At 40.2% G+C, this 13,589-nt stretch overlaps 1 protein-coding gene across 13 annotated transcripts in view; it reads right to left on the bottom strand.

The window, feature by feature from the left end:
• ZMYND8 (zinc finger MYND-type containing 8) overlaps positions 1-13,589 on the bottom strand; it is an 81,723-nt gene that overhangs the window by 40,127 nt on the left and 28,007 nt on the right. For 12 of the 13 annotated variants that reach the window (XR_014220584.1, XM_082225839.1, XM_082225841.1 and 9 more), the window contains one exon: positions 5,028-5,098. Coding sequence is in view for 12 of the 13 variants with exons in the window: in XM_082225839.1 (XP_082081965.1) it covers positions 5,028-5,098 (71 nt within the window). In the remaining variant the exon portion in view is untranslated. Of the gene's footprint in view, positions 1-5,027; positions 5,099-12,593; positions 12,839-13,589 lie in introns of those variants that run through there. The other variant, XM_082225844.1, reaches the window with a different exon arrangement.

A 13,589-nucleotide genomic window follows, 5' to 3' on the forward strand; every position in this document is an offset into this window, starting at 1 on the left:
TGTTTTGACCACTGTATGCAACATGACCTTTCTGAATCAGCAAGAAAAAAAATGTATTTATGTATTTGCTGTACTTTTTTAAAAATTAGCATGAAAATTAACATACTTTGGGTTTAAGAAATTTGACAGCATACAAAATGTACTGTCAAGTGACAGGGTTACAAAATGTACTTTCTGTGGTAGAATTTTTTTTTATGTCACTTCACATTTGTATTCAAATATGTCCTAGAAAGTTGTGTGTTATCAAATGTAATCAAAGTTCCTATAACCACACACTAAGAGCAATCACAGCACAAATATATTGGATCAAAAGCAAAACATGATGAGCATGAAAGTTGCCTTCTACCAAATCATATCATAGGCCCAGCTCGCTTGTTATTTTGAATACCAGGATTTACTAATCAATTTCAACCAATGGACACATTTTGAATTTAGAGAAACTGCTATGGGCACTATCACAAAATGGTGGCCATGGGGGCATGACATAACACAAAATTAAAGTACAGCTGTTGTTGTATTCCCCATTGTCCCCTGGACAAGCTCATGCTTGCCTTGGGAAGTCACCTATGTCCTGTTGGTCCTGATTGTGGAGTTCACACACTATTGATTCTTTTCCCACACACTGATGCTATTGCAGTCTAAAACAGAGAGCACTCCCCAGTACCAAGAAAAAATATACAAGGTGGCAACACCACACTCTAGTGCACGCATGAGAATAGAGTCATTGCTCCTTGCACCCAGATTATCTAGCTCAGAACCAGCCAGGCAAATCTCCTTGATAGTACTATGTTGACTAACTATATAACTGCAAGGAAGCAGCAAAATATCTGAATCCACTATGGAAATGAGGTTATAACAACCAGATTCAAAAAACTAGTATAATGTGACTGTGCACTGCGGCAATGTTCACAGTCAGCCTTTGTGATGATGGCAGGACTAGCTACGTTATTTTTAGAGAAATATCTCACTTCCACATCCTTCCTAATGTGCAAAAAGGAACATTCTCAGTTCTCCACTCAAGCCACTTGTAAATATATTGACATTTTTGCCTTTCCAGTTTAGGAGCCTGAAAAAGTCAAGAACACAAGAAAAAAATAGTCTTGTTGAAGATCCCTTGGCAGAACTGCTAAAATAAAGTTCAGCTTGCCAACACAGCTTGGAGCTAATTACATTATATTAGTAACAGTCACTTTCCCATTAAAATCCTACCAAATTATGTATCCTAATTCAATTGCTTAGTAAGGGAGAACATTTTCCACACCCTCATAATTATGCCCTCTTAAATATTTCTTATTTACATTATACTCTACTCAACCAACAGGCTTTAGGCAGCTTACAGTGTCAATAAAAATATTAAAAAGCCATTAAACCAACCCATATTGTGTTCACAGTCAAAAATCATAGAACACAAACACCAAATTCATCAATACAAAATCTGTCTAAAGGAGACAAGGACTATGAATACTTCCAATGGTCATGTTTGCATGTAATGCATTGCTAAACCATAGTTCATGATCTATGGATGAGCCTTAAAAAACTCCAGCAAAATGCTGAGCATGCAAGCTCCTGTCTCCTCTTCCTCTGGCATGGCTAGGAATGTGACTTCAGCTAAGTTTAGTTTCACTTTCACAGAACCCCAGTTTACTGTTATATTTGCACCAAGGATCATGGTCTAAAACAAAACATAAGCATATAAGAGCCTGATGGATCAGGTCAATGGCACATCCAGTTCAGCATCCTGTTCTCCCAGTGGTCAACCAGATGTTTGTGGGAAACCTGCAAGCTGGATTCCAGCACAAGAGCACTCTCCCCTCCAGCAACTTGTTTTCAAGAGCATTGGTTCCTTCAACTGTGGAGGTAGAGCATAGGCATAATGGCTAGAAGCCATTGATAGTCCTCTCCTCCATGAATTTGTCCAAAACTCTTTTAAAGCCATCTAGGTTGGTGGCCATCACTGCCTCCTGTGGGAGTGAGTTCCATAGTCTAACTGTGTGAAGAAATATTTAATTTTATCTGTTCTGAATCTTCCAACATTGAGTTTCATTGTGTGTCCATGAGTTCTAGTATTTATTGGGGGGGGGGGAGTTCTCTATCCACTTTCTCCATGGAATACATAATTTTATAAATTTCTCTCTCTTACCTTTTCTCTAAACTAAACAGTCTCAAATGCTGCAACCTTTCCTCATAAGGATTCTGTAACACTGGAAAGAGGATAGGGAAAGGGGGAGCATGCAAGCCCAATGCTTTGCACATGCAGACTCGTTCATGTAGCCTTAACTGTTACACCATGACTTACTCTTACGTGTGACAATAATGCTTCTGAATCAGTTTGTCCCGAGCACACCCAACCAAAGCGAACAAATGGCTGGTAGTTAAATTCTGTAATGACAAAGCCACACATTTAAAGTGGGACCACACCCCCACCGTGTGCTTAAGTACCCTCATATTATGGAGGGTGGACAAGGAACCAGCCACTTCTCCTACACAAGGAAGTTGCTGCTGCATTTGCCTCTTCCATCTGCTCCAGGTACCAGGAAACAGTGGGGTAGTGGATGGTGGGAATCTGATCAGCCTGTTCCTTGCCTGAACAGTCTCTTCCTCCACTTCAGTCAGTCCCCGTAGCATGCCTCCACATGGCCTACTCCACCCTTCTCTGATCCCTCTCGGCCTCTCCTCTGTAAAGGCGGCAGTAGCAGCAGCTCAGCGGCCACTCAGTACAAGGGAGAAGCTCCCCCATTGTGCCTGTCCTACCACACGGTTCTCCTGGGCCTCCAGGTTCTATCAGGCCACCAGTTGGGTCTGTCTCCATCCCAGGATGAGAGGCGCCCAGGGAGACACATTTCTCCACGAATTCTCCGGTTCCCTCACTCCCATTGGGCTCCTCTCTGCCTGCAGCAACAGCTGCAACAACGGCTTTGGAGGTGCAAGGACCAGCCAGACGCTCCCGCTGGTATTGTATTTGTCCTAGCAGCTTGCCGATCCTGTGGCGGTTGCCATCTTGCCTTGCCAGAAGTCCAGATGCAATTGATTTTCATCCAACACTGTCAGCCCACTTGCAGATTTGTCTTCTGCTCATGGAATGGGACTTCCCTTTCCTCTTATTTGTGCTTTAGCCACAAACCCCCTCCCCACCCATGGTGACAGAGAACAACAACAACAACAACACTTGGACATTTTGCCAAATTTTAAAAATCCACCTGGACAGAAATGTTAAGTCTAAAAAAGCTGGTGTGTCTGGGGGAAAATGGACATATGGCAGCCCACCTTTCAGAAAAGGGTCTGTGCTTTTTTACCCAAAATAATTACCCAAATGACAAAAATAAAATGCAACTTTATGTAGTGTCACAACTTATTTATAAACAGCCATCATTCATGATCTTGGATTCCAGCAAAATATTCTGCATAAAGGAAAATGTAAAAAATATATTTAAAAAAAAAGAAAAATGAATAACTCAGGAGAAAAAAATATGAGAGAATTCAATGTATACTTTGCATTTGTTGTGGCCTATAATTAGAGATTTGCTGCTTTGGAACTATTCAAATTCAGAGGAGATGGGAACTCATTTAATTTTCACATTATCAAAGGCATAACTGAGCTGTGTTGACATGACATGATGTACTAACCAAGAATGAGCAGCAAAGTCTCCAGTTCAAATCTTACCTCATCAATAAATTCATAAGGTAGTAGACAAGCCACTGGGTATCTTAGTCACAGCACCCACAAAAATAATAATTCTGGCTTGCCTTTCGGTGTTGTTGTGAAAAACATATCCTCTCAGTATGTAAAGCACTTTGAACAACAAGGAAAAGTGCTAAATAGATGCTTATTGATGCAAGTATAATGTCCAAATTTGCCAAAAGAAGAGGCTTTAGGTGCCCCTTTCTCCAATTATTTGCAAATACAGTGTAACAACAGTAAGTGCTTCACAGTGCAACTAGCAAAACTAAAATTGCATCTCTTTGCACAAAGGGTGAACAAGTCACAGAAAGAGCAAGACTAAAAAGGGATTAATACTGCTGTCTATTTCCTCGATTCCAAGTCATGGAGCCATACTCTCCAATGCCAGAAAGGAGAAACTGAGAGTGTGAGTCTGGCTGGCTATGACTAGGTATAACTAAGAGGGATCCCAAATGGAAGTCTTCTCCCCAATATCCCACAGAGGCACAGAAGAACTGTTATATTAGGTGTATTAGTATACACCACCACCATAGTATATAGTGCTTAAGGGGATAATGTGTGCCCTAAGGAACTCATACACAATCTAAATTTAGATCGTGGGGGGCAGGGGTGGGGACAACAAGGGATGAATGGGGGCAAATGCAGGTAGAAACCTATAGGTATTCTTGGAGGTAGTTATACCTAAGAGGCAGCAAGGGAGACTGGGTAGAGCTTTTACAAGAAAGAGAGACTTTAAGGCAACTCAGGATGGTAGAGCTGGAGAAGTGATGGTCATTGACAGAAATATTGGGTTATGAAAACAAAGCTTTGTGACGGGAGCTTTAAAAAAGCAAGTAGTTTGTACTGGATGTAGAAGGGAAAGGGAATTCGCCAGCATAAGAATTTGAGAAAAGTTGTCACATGGCCTGAACACTGAGAAAGATGAATGATTTTGCCAGATTTGTGTTAGATAAGATGAAAAACAACTCAATGTGAGTCATAGCAGAATATGACCAGAGCATAACACAGAGCTTTAGCTGAGCAGAAGGTTTGGGAGAAAGAGCATGGTGGCAATATAATGAATATGGGAAACAATGATAAAACTACAGTACTTAAAGAGTGGATGGTGACCTTGTTAATGATGTCCATTCACTGAGATACAGGACAAAATAAGATTAATGACCTAATAAATATTAAGTGTCTGGGCAGGAACCAAAAGAATGGCACTTGTAAAATAGTTATGCCACAGTACTCACAGGAGCAGGAGCATAGGTCAAATCAATGTCAAGGGTTCCAAGTCACCAGATGAAGCAACGTTAGCCAGTATTCACTTTATGCTCTGAGGAACAGAAACACTGTATTAACTCACCTTTGGATCGAGTGGAGATATCCATCCCTTCCACCACCTCCTGCTCTGCCTTTATTTCTTCTTCAGCCAAGCTAAGAAAGCAAAGAGATACTTAAGATTATTATTTTCACACTGTAGTTTACATATTGCGGCCTTAAAGAGGAAGGGAAGCTGACTAGCAGCCTGATTCTCACTTCCATGTGCTACTGCAGTGGATGGGTAGGGTGGCAACAGCGGAGTTAATACTCTCATCCAAATTTCAACACTACGAGTACACACCAACCTCATAAGGATCTCTGGTATGCTATCACCTACACATACCAATGGGGACAGGAAAGAGGAGGGGTCAAAACAGTTCTGAGCCTGACTAAGATCCTGAATCCACCTTTGCAAGAAATAATTTATGTTACCCATCAAAAATTGACAGTTCTGAGTAGTAGTAATGTCAACTCCTATAAGAAATGTTCAATACAAAGATGTATTAGGTACATTTCGGAAGTACTGATACAATAAATTACATTGGTGTTTGATTTTGGATGGATAGACCTGTAAGTTGGATAAAATGCCTAAGAACCTGACCTGTTCCAATATCCTTTTTTCATTATCAGAAGTAGAAGATTGCAAGTGCACATTTCATTATTCATATAATGTATTTGTTTTAGTGTTTAAATTGTAAACCGTCTTGGGCACTTTGGAAGAAATATGGTATATAAATCCAATAAATAAATACAATGTTCAGTCTAAGAAAGATGGTAGAAAGCAGAGGAGGTAAGAGTTGTATGGGTTTCTATTGCGATTCTGTAAATGACAAATATACAGACTTCTAAGAGATAATATTCAAGGCACTATGGTGACTACACTTAGAGCATAGTCTGAAAAATTGTTTTCTAAAATACCATTGCAGCACCGTATTTAATATATTTTAAAAATCTGATACAAAATGAGAATAAATGAGTTGCCCACAAAAAACAAATTGCCATGGTGAACCCTAACCCTGAGACACAGAATGAAGTTTAGTGAATCTTAATGCACACATTTTTCATGAAAACTATTTGTGATTTTTTTTTAAAAAAAGTAATTTATAACATGATTACAACCATTAGAGCTTACTGGCAATTAGTTATTAAGATCATGTGGTAACAAGAACGCTTTCTTAAGGTGTGGTCTAACTCTCACTTCTTTCAGGCAGCCTGGGACCACTCCTTCTTTTAGAGAGGGACTAATACATCTCTTTGGTCAGCTAGCAGTCTCTTCCTGTCATGTTATCTATCAACCACAAGGGTCAAGGGCCAAGAACACAAACGGTCAACCATTCCCATCCACATCCTTGAACCTTATCAATTGAAACAAATTTTCCAACAACTGACCCGATAGCACAAGGTACCCCTTACTGCTGATCCGCTACAATAGTAGAGTCTAGGTCCCCATGAATACAAGCAATTTTATTCTCAAAAGCCTTGCAAAAAGTCAATGCAGACTACTATGTGTTCTACCACTTCCTTTCAGCCAGTATGTAAAAGCTCCATACTGTACTACTCTATAAAGCTCCACTGAATATGACACCAAGGGTGCAATGGAGGCAGAGAAGCAACTCTTCCTTGATGCTTTCCACCACAAAGCAGGCTCAACAGGGAATTTCCTAAGTGCGAGCAGTTTCTGAGCTCTGGGCACAATACTGCACCTAAGATTTCAGATTAAAACTGCAGAGTGGAAGGAAAGGAGGACCTTTTTCTGTCTCCCCACTCCTAGCTACTCTCTGAAGACTGGAGAAGAGATCCTTCTTAAGAATATTAGGAAAAGATTAGACCATGTGAAAAATGAATATTTTAGCTGTAGTTCATTCATTTTCAGCTGTGTGGTGTTCTTATAAACAAGTGTGTCTAAACATTTTGTTTTTGCGTCCATAACCTAGGTTTAGGGTGCCACTTAGCTCCTAGCTTTCATATCTCAGTTTCTAACACCTTACGAGCATGCACTTGAGTTCAATTATATTGTTTGGAGACTTTCATCATTTGCATTCTAGCTGTTTTCCAACTGGTATCACTGCCTTCTGCTTTGTGGTATACCACAGTGCCACCCCAGGCTTGGCTAAGTGGAAGAGAATACTCAGGAGCAATCATGTCATCTGCCTGGATCATTTCTATATCCGTGAGAGTGACCAGATCTTTGATATGGTTGCAAGACCTTGTCATCTGAGAGCCAACAGGAAACTAATAGGATATATTAGGGCAGACCATTAGAGGGGGAAAGTTACTGTTAATCTGAACCTCAAAAGGTGAGCAGATCATGCCAAGGAAATGGTATCAAAACTGATCACCTTCAGATCACTCTCTTCCTACCCCACCAAGAAAATCAGGTCCGGTGTGTGATCAGCTAAGTGTGTTGGGCTGAAGACAAGTTGGGACAACCCTGTGAAGTCTTGAGCTGCCCCAGAAACAGCAGCCTCAGCATGGATGTTAAAATGCCTCAGGACTGACAGCCTGGAGAATCTTAACACCACATCCCAGATGCTCAGGCGGGGAGACTGTCGGGAGCAAGGAGCAAACGCAATCCCTAACCTGTCCTGTTCATCCAGTGCCAGGCACAACATCAGGAACACAGAAACCAGAAACAGAAGTATCAATTTATACGGACAACTTCCTCAAGCCTTAGGATCTGCTCTGGTGATGAACTAAAAACCCTGGCAGACACAACCTGGAAAAACCACCCCTTCCCTGCTTTCCAGGCTTTGGTTATACAAGTCCAGTTTGTCTCCATAGCTGAGGGGAAACATGGGAGTTTATTCTTACTGCAATATGCTTCAGTCAAAAAGCAGGAAATTGTTTTATGGCTCTCCAAATGTCTGAGACTCATAGGAGCTGCCAATACCTGTGAAACCTGCCCAGTTGCCACCAACCAGAATAATACAGAATATAAATGATTAGATGGCAGAGGTTCAAATAGGACACAGCAGGAATACTTAAGGTCATGAAATAACAAGAATTCAAGGCCCTGCATTCTGTTTCTAAAAACAGTTGGCCATATGTCTCTGGGAAGCTCACAAAAGGCAATCATCCATGGCTTCATAATTCATGCCTTATTAGCCCAGTGTGTTAAATGACATTAAGCCAGAGTTCCCAGTTTCAGGCAAAATGGGTAACTTTGGCTTAATGGATTTCCACATTGAACCTAGTGCACAGTGGGAAAAAGAAGAGTGAGAGAAGTCTTTGAACCCATGGCTTTGTAAACCATGTAAACCATGCCTAAAGACAAATGCCTAAAGGTGGCCACTGAAGGCATGATGGCAATAGTCATTCTCTCTTTGATCACCTCTTGCACTTAGTAATCAATACATACCACATATGAACTGGAAGTTCCCATTATTAACTATCATGTTTAACGGCTATCAAATCTGTCCTGTAGAAATTGTCTAATCTTTTAATGATGGTGCCCTAGGGAGAACATTTCATAAGGAAGCAGCTACTAAAAAGGTTAATTCTTGTGTCGCCACAGGGCCTCCTGTGGAGGTGGCACATGGAGAAGGGTCTCAGATGACAATTGCAGGGTCTGGGTTGGTTTATATGGAGACAGCTGGTCCTTGAGGTCCTGAGCTACACAACATTCTATAGGTCAAAACCAGCACTTTGAAATTGGCCCAGAATCTAATTGGAAGCCAGTGCAGACAGACCAAGATTAGTGTTATGTACTCAGACCATACATATTGTCCTGGTGAGCATCCAGGAAGCTGAATTCTATACTACCTGCAGTTCCCAAATGATCTTCAAAGGCAGCCCCAAGAGCAATAAATTGAAGTAATTAACATAGAGATTACCAGAGCGTAGAAAACAGAAACTAGGCTCTTCGTGTCCACATTGGAGCATAGGTGGGCCACTCCATGCCACCAAAGTCAATTAAGCCTCAAGCAACAGTGATGGAACCAGAAGTAACCCCAAGCTATGTGACTGCTCCTTTAGAGAGAGTGTAACCCCATCCAGAGCTGGCAATTTCACATCCATCTGGTGTAAGGAACTACGCAAATGCTGTATTTTATTTATTTATTTATTTATTGAATTTATATGTCTCAGGGCAGTTCATCCTCTTTAGCCTTCCTTACAACTAAGACTGTGTCTATTATTCCATTTGCTATTGTCTACACCAGGCATAGGCAAACTCGGCCCTCCAGATGTCTTGGGACTACAACTCCCATCATCCCTGTCCACTGGTCTTGTTAGCTAAGGATGATGGGAGTTGTAGTCTCAAAACATCTGGACGGCCGTGTTTGCCTATACCTGGTCTACACCAGCTCCAGCTCTAGAAGAGCCAACATGACAAGGAGAACACAGTAACAGCATACAGAGCTTGCTTTGGGAATCTTTGCCGGTTGCTTGGTATCCAGAATAACTTGGTAGTCATTGTTAAACTTGAGAACCTGGTTCTTTATCCACAACTAGATCATTTATGCATAGCTTAAATTATACAAATTCCGTAACAATTCTTGGGGAAGCCCACTATGCTCATCTTCTCCTTGTTTTTAAGCAACTAATGATCTGTAAGGTAAAGGTAAAGGGACGCCTGACCATTAGGTCCAGTCGTGGCTGACTCTAGGGTTGTAGCGCTCATCTCGCTTTATTGGCCGAGGGAGCAGACGTACAGCTTCCAGTTCATGTGGCCAGCATGACTAAGCCGCTTCTGGTGAACCAGAGCAGCGCACAGAAACACCGTTTACCTTCCCACCGGAGTGGTACCTATTTATCTACTTGCACTTTGACGTGCTTTCGAACTGCTAGGTTGGCAGGAGCAGGGACCAAGCAACGGGAGCTCACCCTGTCGCGGGGATTCGAACAGCCGACCTTCTGATCGGCAAGTCCTAGACTCTGTGGTTTAACCCACAGCGCCACCCGCGTACAATGCCCTAATTCATTCTTTAGGAGTCAACTGCCAAAAATCTTTTTCAAAGTATTTAGAATATTCTGAACTAATTTCTATCTACATATTTGCAGATAAGATAATATTCTCTTTGCAGGCATGACAGAAATAGATACAATAAATTACTCCTGCCTCTTCTCTGCTGCTCTTCCAAATCCCCCACAGTTCTGAAATTTCTAAATTTTCTAAAATTGTGCAAGACAACAGTTAACACATTTTAGTGGTAAAACAGAATACTTTTTTATAAATAGATTAAGGATAGGACCATAGATTTGACTTCACATCTCTGTTATATACACTACTCTATCAGGATCCCAAGATCAGTGAAACATTATACAGATATATGTTTACCAATTGTCACAATGGTTTTGCATTATGGGGCTAGAATATCCCTGCATTTTCTGGCAGCTATAAAAACACACTGGTTCCACTTATTAATTGGGGTTATAGCAGTGAAATTTTGTACATAGAGAATAACCTTCCATTTTAATTGTAATCACACTACATGTAATTTAAGGAACGTTCCAAACCCAAGGTTCACTGGGATGTCTAAGTGAAGATCCAGAGGATCTCCAGCTCAACCAGGCCGTGTCGGCATATGCCCCACATTCTGGTTTAGCCAGAGATACACTGGCATAACTCCCTCAAACTGACTATGCTGGCTGAACTGAGACTGGTATATCTTCCACGAGCACAAGCCCTTTAAAATGGGTGTTTTGGGGGTGGGGTGGGCAGAATCTTAACACCGTTGCGCTTGGTCACAAGAGCTGGTGACCGCGCCAAACCTATAACATCAAAAGGGGGGGCTTACTGGTGTAAGTCAAATTCTATTTCTGTTTTCCCACTGCCAGTCTTAGGCCAGCTCAGCTGGCAGTAGCCCTGCTCTTGAACAGAGTTAGGAATGGGGTAATTTACACTGTTTTAACTTTGTTGTTGTTGTTTAGTCGTTTAGTCATGTCTGACTCTTCGTGACCCCATGGACCAGAGCATGCCAGGCAGTCCTGTCTTCCACTGCCTCCCGTAGTTTGGTCAAACTCATGGTGGTAGTTTTAACATAAGACAGTGTAAATTATGCTGGCTTCTTGAAGTCAGGATTTCTGTGATACTCTTCTGAATTATAGCAGCTTTCCAAATCCTAAATACCGGGGGGGGGGGGGGGATAACTTCATAGTGGAGAACACACTGTGCATGGAAAAGGTCCCAAATTTAATCACTTGCCTCTCCAGGTAGAGCTGACAAAGACTTTGACACCCTGGAGAATCACTGCCAGTCAGTGCAGACAATACTGAGCTAAATGGACCAATGAACTGGACAGACCAATGATCTGCCTCTGTACACTGCAGCTTCTTATGTTTCTATTTAAAAAAATAAAGGTTCTAGCCTTTAATTCTCCATAAGAATTGTTTGCAGGCTGTTTAAATACAATATCTCATTCATCTCACCAGCAGTTTAAATAAAAGATTTAAAGAGACAATCTCAAAAGAAAACATTTCCCAAACAGCTGTGATTCAGTACTTTTGCAATGCTTTTCCTTTCCCTAATACTCCTTTCTATTCTTTTGCTTTCTTAAAAATGGAAGTGCACTTTGACATCAAATGAAATGTAACCAGAAAGAAAATATTAAAGATAATGTTAAAGAAAACCAGTAAAAAACTGAGGGGTAAATATACAACATCTTTCCTACCACATTCACCAACAATTCATTCAGCTCATTTTAGTAATCTGATATTTCTTGCCTTTTACTGTACATTTAAGAATATATTAGTCTAGAGCTGTGTACCACAAATAGTACTGAAGTTTCTACCACCACAAATATATATATTCTGTGAGAGAATTCTTTTCTTAGAAAAAGACACTGAAGAGAGCACTTCTGTGAGAAAATCTTTGCCAACAACATAACTGACTAAAATTTATATTAACTACAGCATTTATCAGGTTCAGTAACACACACTCAATTAAGTCTCAAATGTTAAAACAAAACTAAGTTGTTCCTCATATACTTTTTAACTTGCATGACAGAGATGATTTGCAAATGGAAGCTCTCCCCCTCCTTTATTTTTACAGGGAAGCTGGGAGATGGGAAGTAAAAAGGAGGGTTATAAATGAGCACAAACATACCCTATGGGTTTGCAGCATATCTATCTTTATCACAACTAAAAAAAGAATCATATTTCCAATTTGCCTCCATAAGGTATTATAGGTTTTTTTTATTTATACAAATAAGATATATCCTTCAGAGAGTATCATTTCATTACACCCTGAATAATAAAAAATGAATGTAGAAACATCTGCATATTCCCTTATCCTAGGTTAACTATAGACAGCAATCAAAAGTTGTAGATGAACTGCTGCACCTTGACATTTAAACCAGGAAATCTGATATGGAAATCTACCTAGAAGATATTGCCCACATATATAATAGTATCAGTTATGGAAATTACTGTATTTAAGTTAATCTCAAGCACCATACATTTCTGGAAGCTATTTCATTTAAATGAAAAACAATGTTTTAACATCATAAACATTTAAATTCATTTTTAGCTTCAAAGTAATTATTGCTGCTCTCAGATTGTGAGCAGCAATCATAAAATAAAATGTCCAGAAATTGCATTTAATAAGAAATTGGACAAAGTATTTTGCATGCCATTACTGAATAAATAGCATCTGTGTATAAGCACTCACCTATAACAGTCTCTTACTCATCGGTAGCTATGCTATTTATGCAGGGATTCTTAAAATGGCGTCTGGCAGCACTGCATTGCCTCATTCCTATACTGAAAGCTAAAATGGTAGCAATTTATTCAATAACTATGTCCCTTGTTTAAACAGCAGCACTGTATTCAAAGAAATCATCTCGGTAGCAGAAAAAATGGTAAAAGATGACACAGTGATATCTGATAACCTAATGTGTAACTAAAATTCAGAAGACAGGGAGCTCTATGAAGTCACAGGTTACTAAGGAAATCCTTCCATTTTAGATGCTGGCTTCAGTTTGCATGTGCAAGCACTGACAATGTTTCTCCAGTTACCCTGCAAAAAGCCTAATGTGTATTAAATTTAAATAATACTGACAATACGTACAAGACAAATTAAGCAGTTTAAATCCAGATGCATACATACATTTTAAATGTGCTTTTTCCTTAAAAGCATGAGAAAGTGGTAATAATGTTCACATATTACAGGATCTTGCAAGCAACTGTTTAATTAAGACTTATATGGCATAAATAGGTTTCTTATAATACTAACAGCTCAATCCCATGGAGAGGTTGAATGCCTAAGCCAACTCTGGCTGAACACCTCCAAAATATGGAAACATAAATGAGTATATTCCTTTGTGCACAACCAACACTAGATTAGTGCTGTGAATATTACCTCAGGATAAAGGTTTCTTTTTATCATATTTTGAATCACTCAGTGTCATGGGCTCTGATAATAAATTGTTATCACTGAAGGGGAAAAACATGTCTGATTGTAGCAAAATATGTCAAACTCAGCTTACATGTAACAGATTCTGTGGGGGGAAATACATTGGGCCCTGGTTTCTAACAACAGGCTTTGAAAGTCCAATCTTAAGGCCTAGTGCACCTATTTTGTGGTGCTATGTAGAGAATTTGGTACAAGCACAGCTCCCAGAATGCCAAGATGCCATCTGGGGCTCTTTAAGTTGATACTCTTGGC

Source organism: Podarcis vaucheri, assembly GCF_965113315.1.
Source record: "Podarcis vaucheri genome assembly, chromosome: 6".
Taxonomy (NCBI): Eukaryota; Metazoa; Chordata; class Lepidosauria; order Squamata; family Lacertidae; genus Podarcis; species Podarcis vaucheri.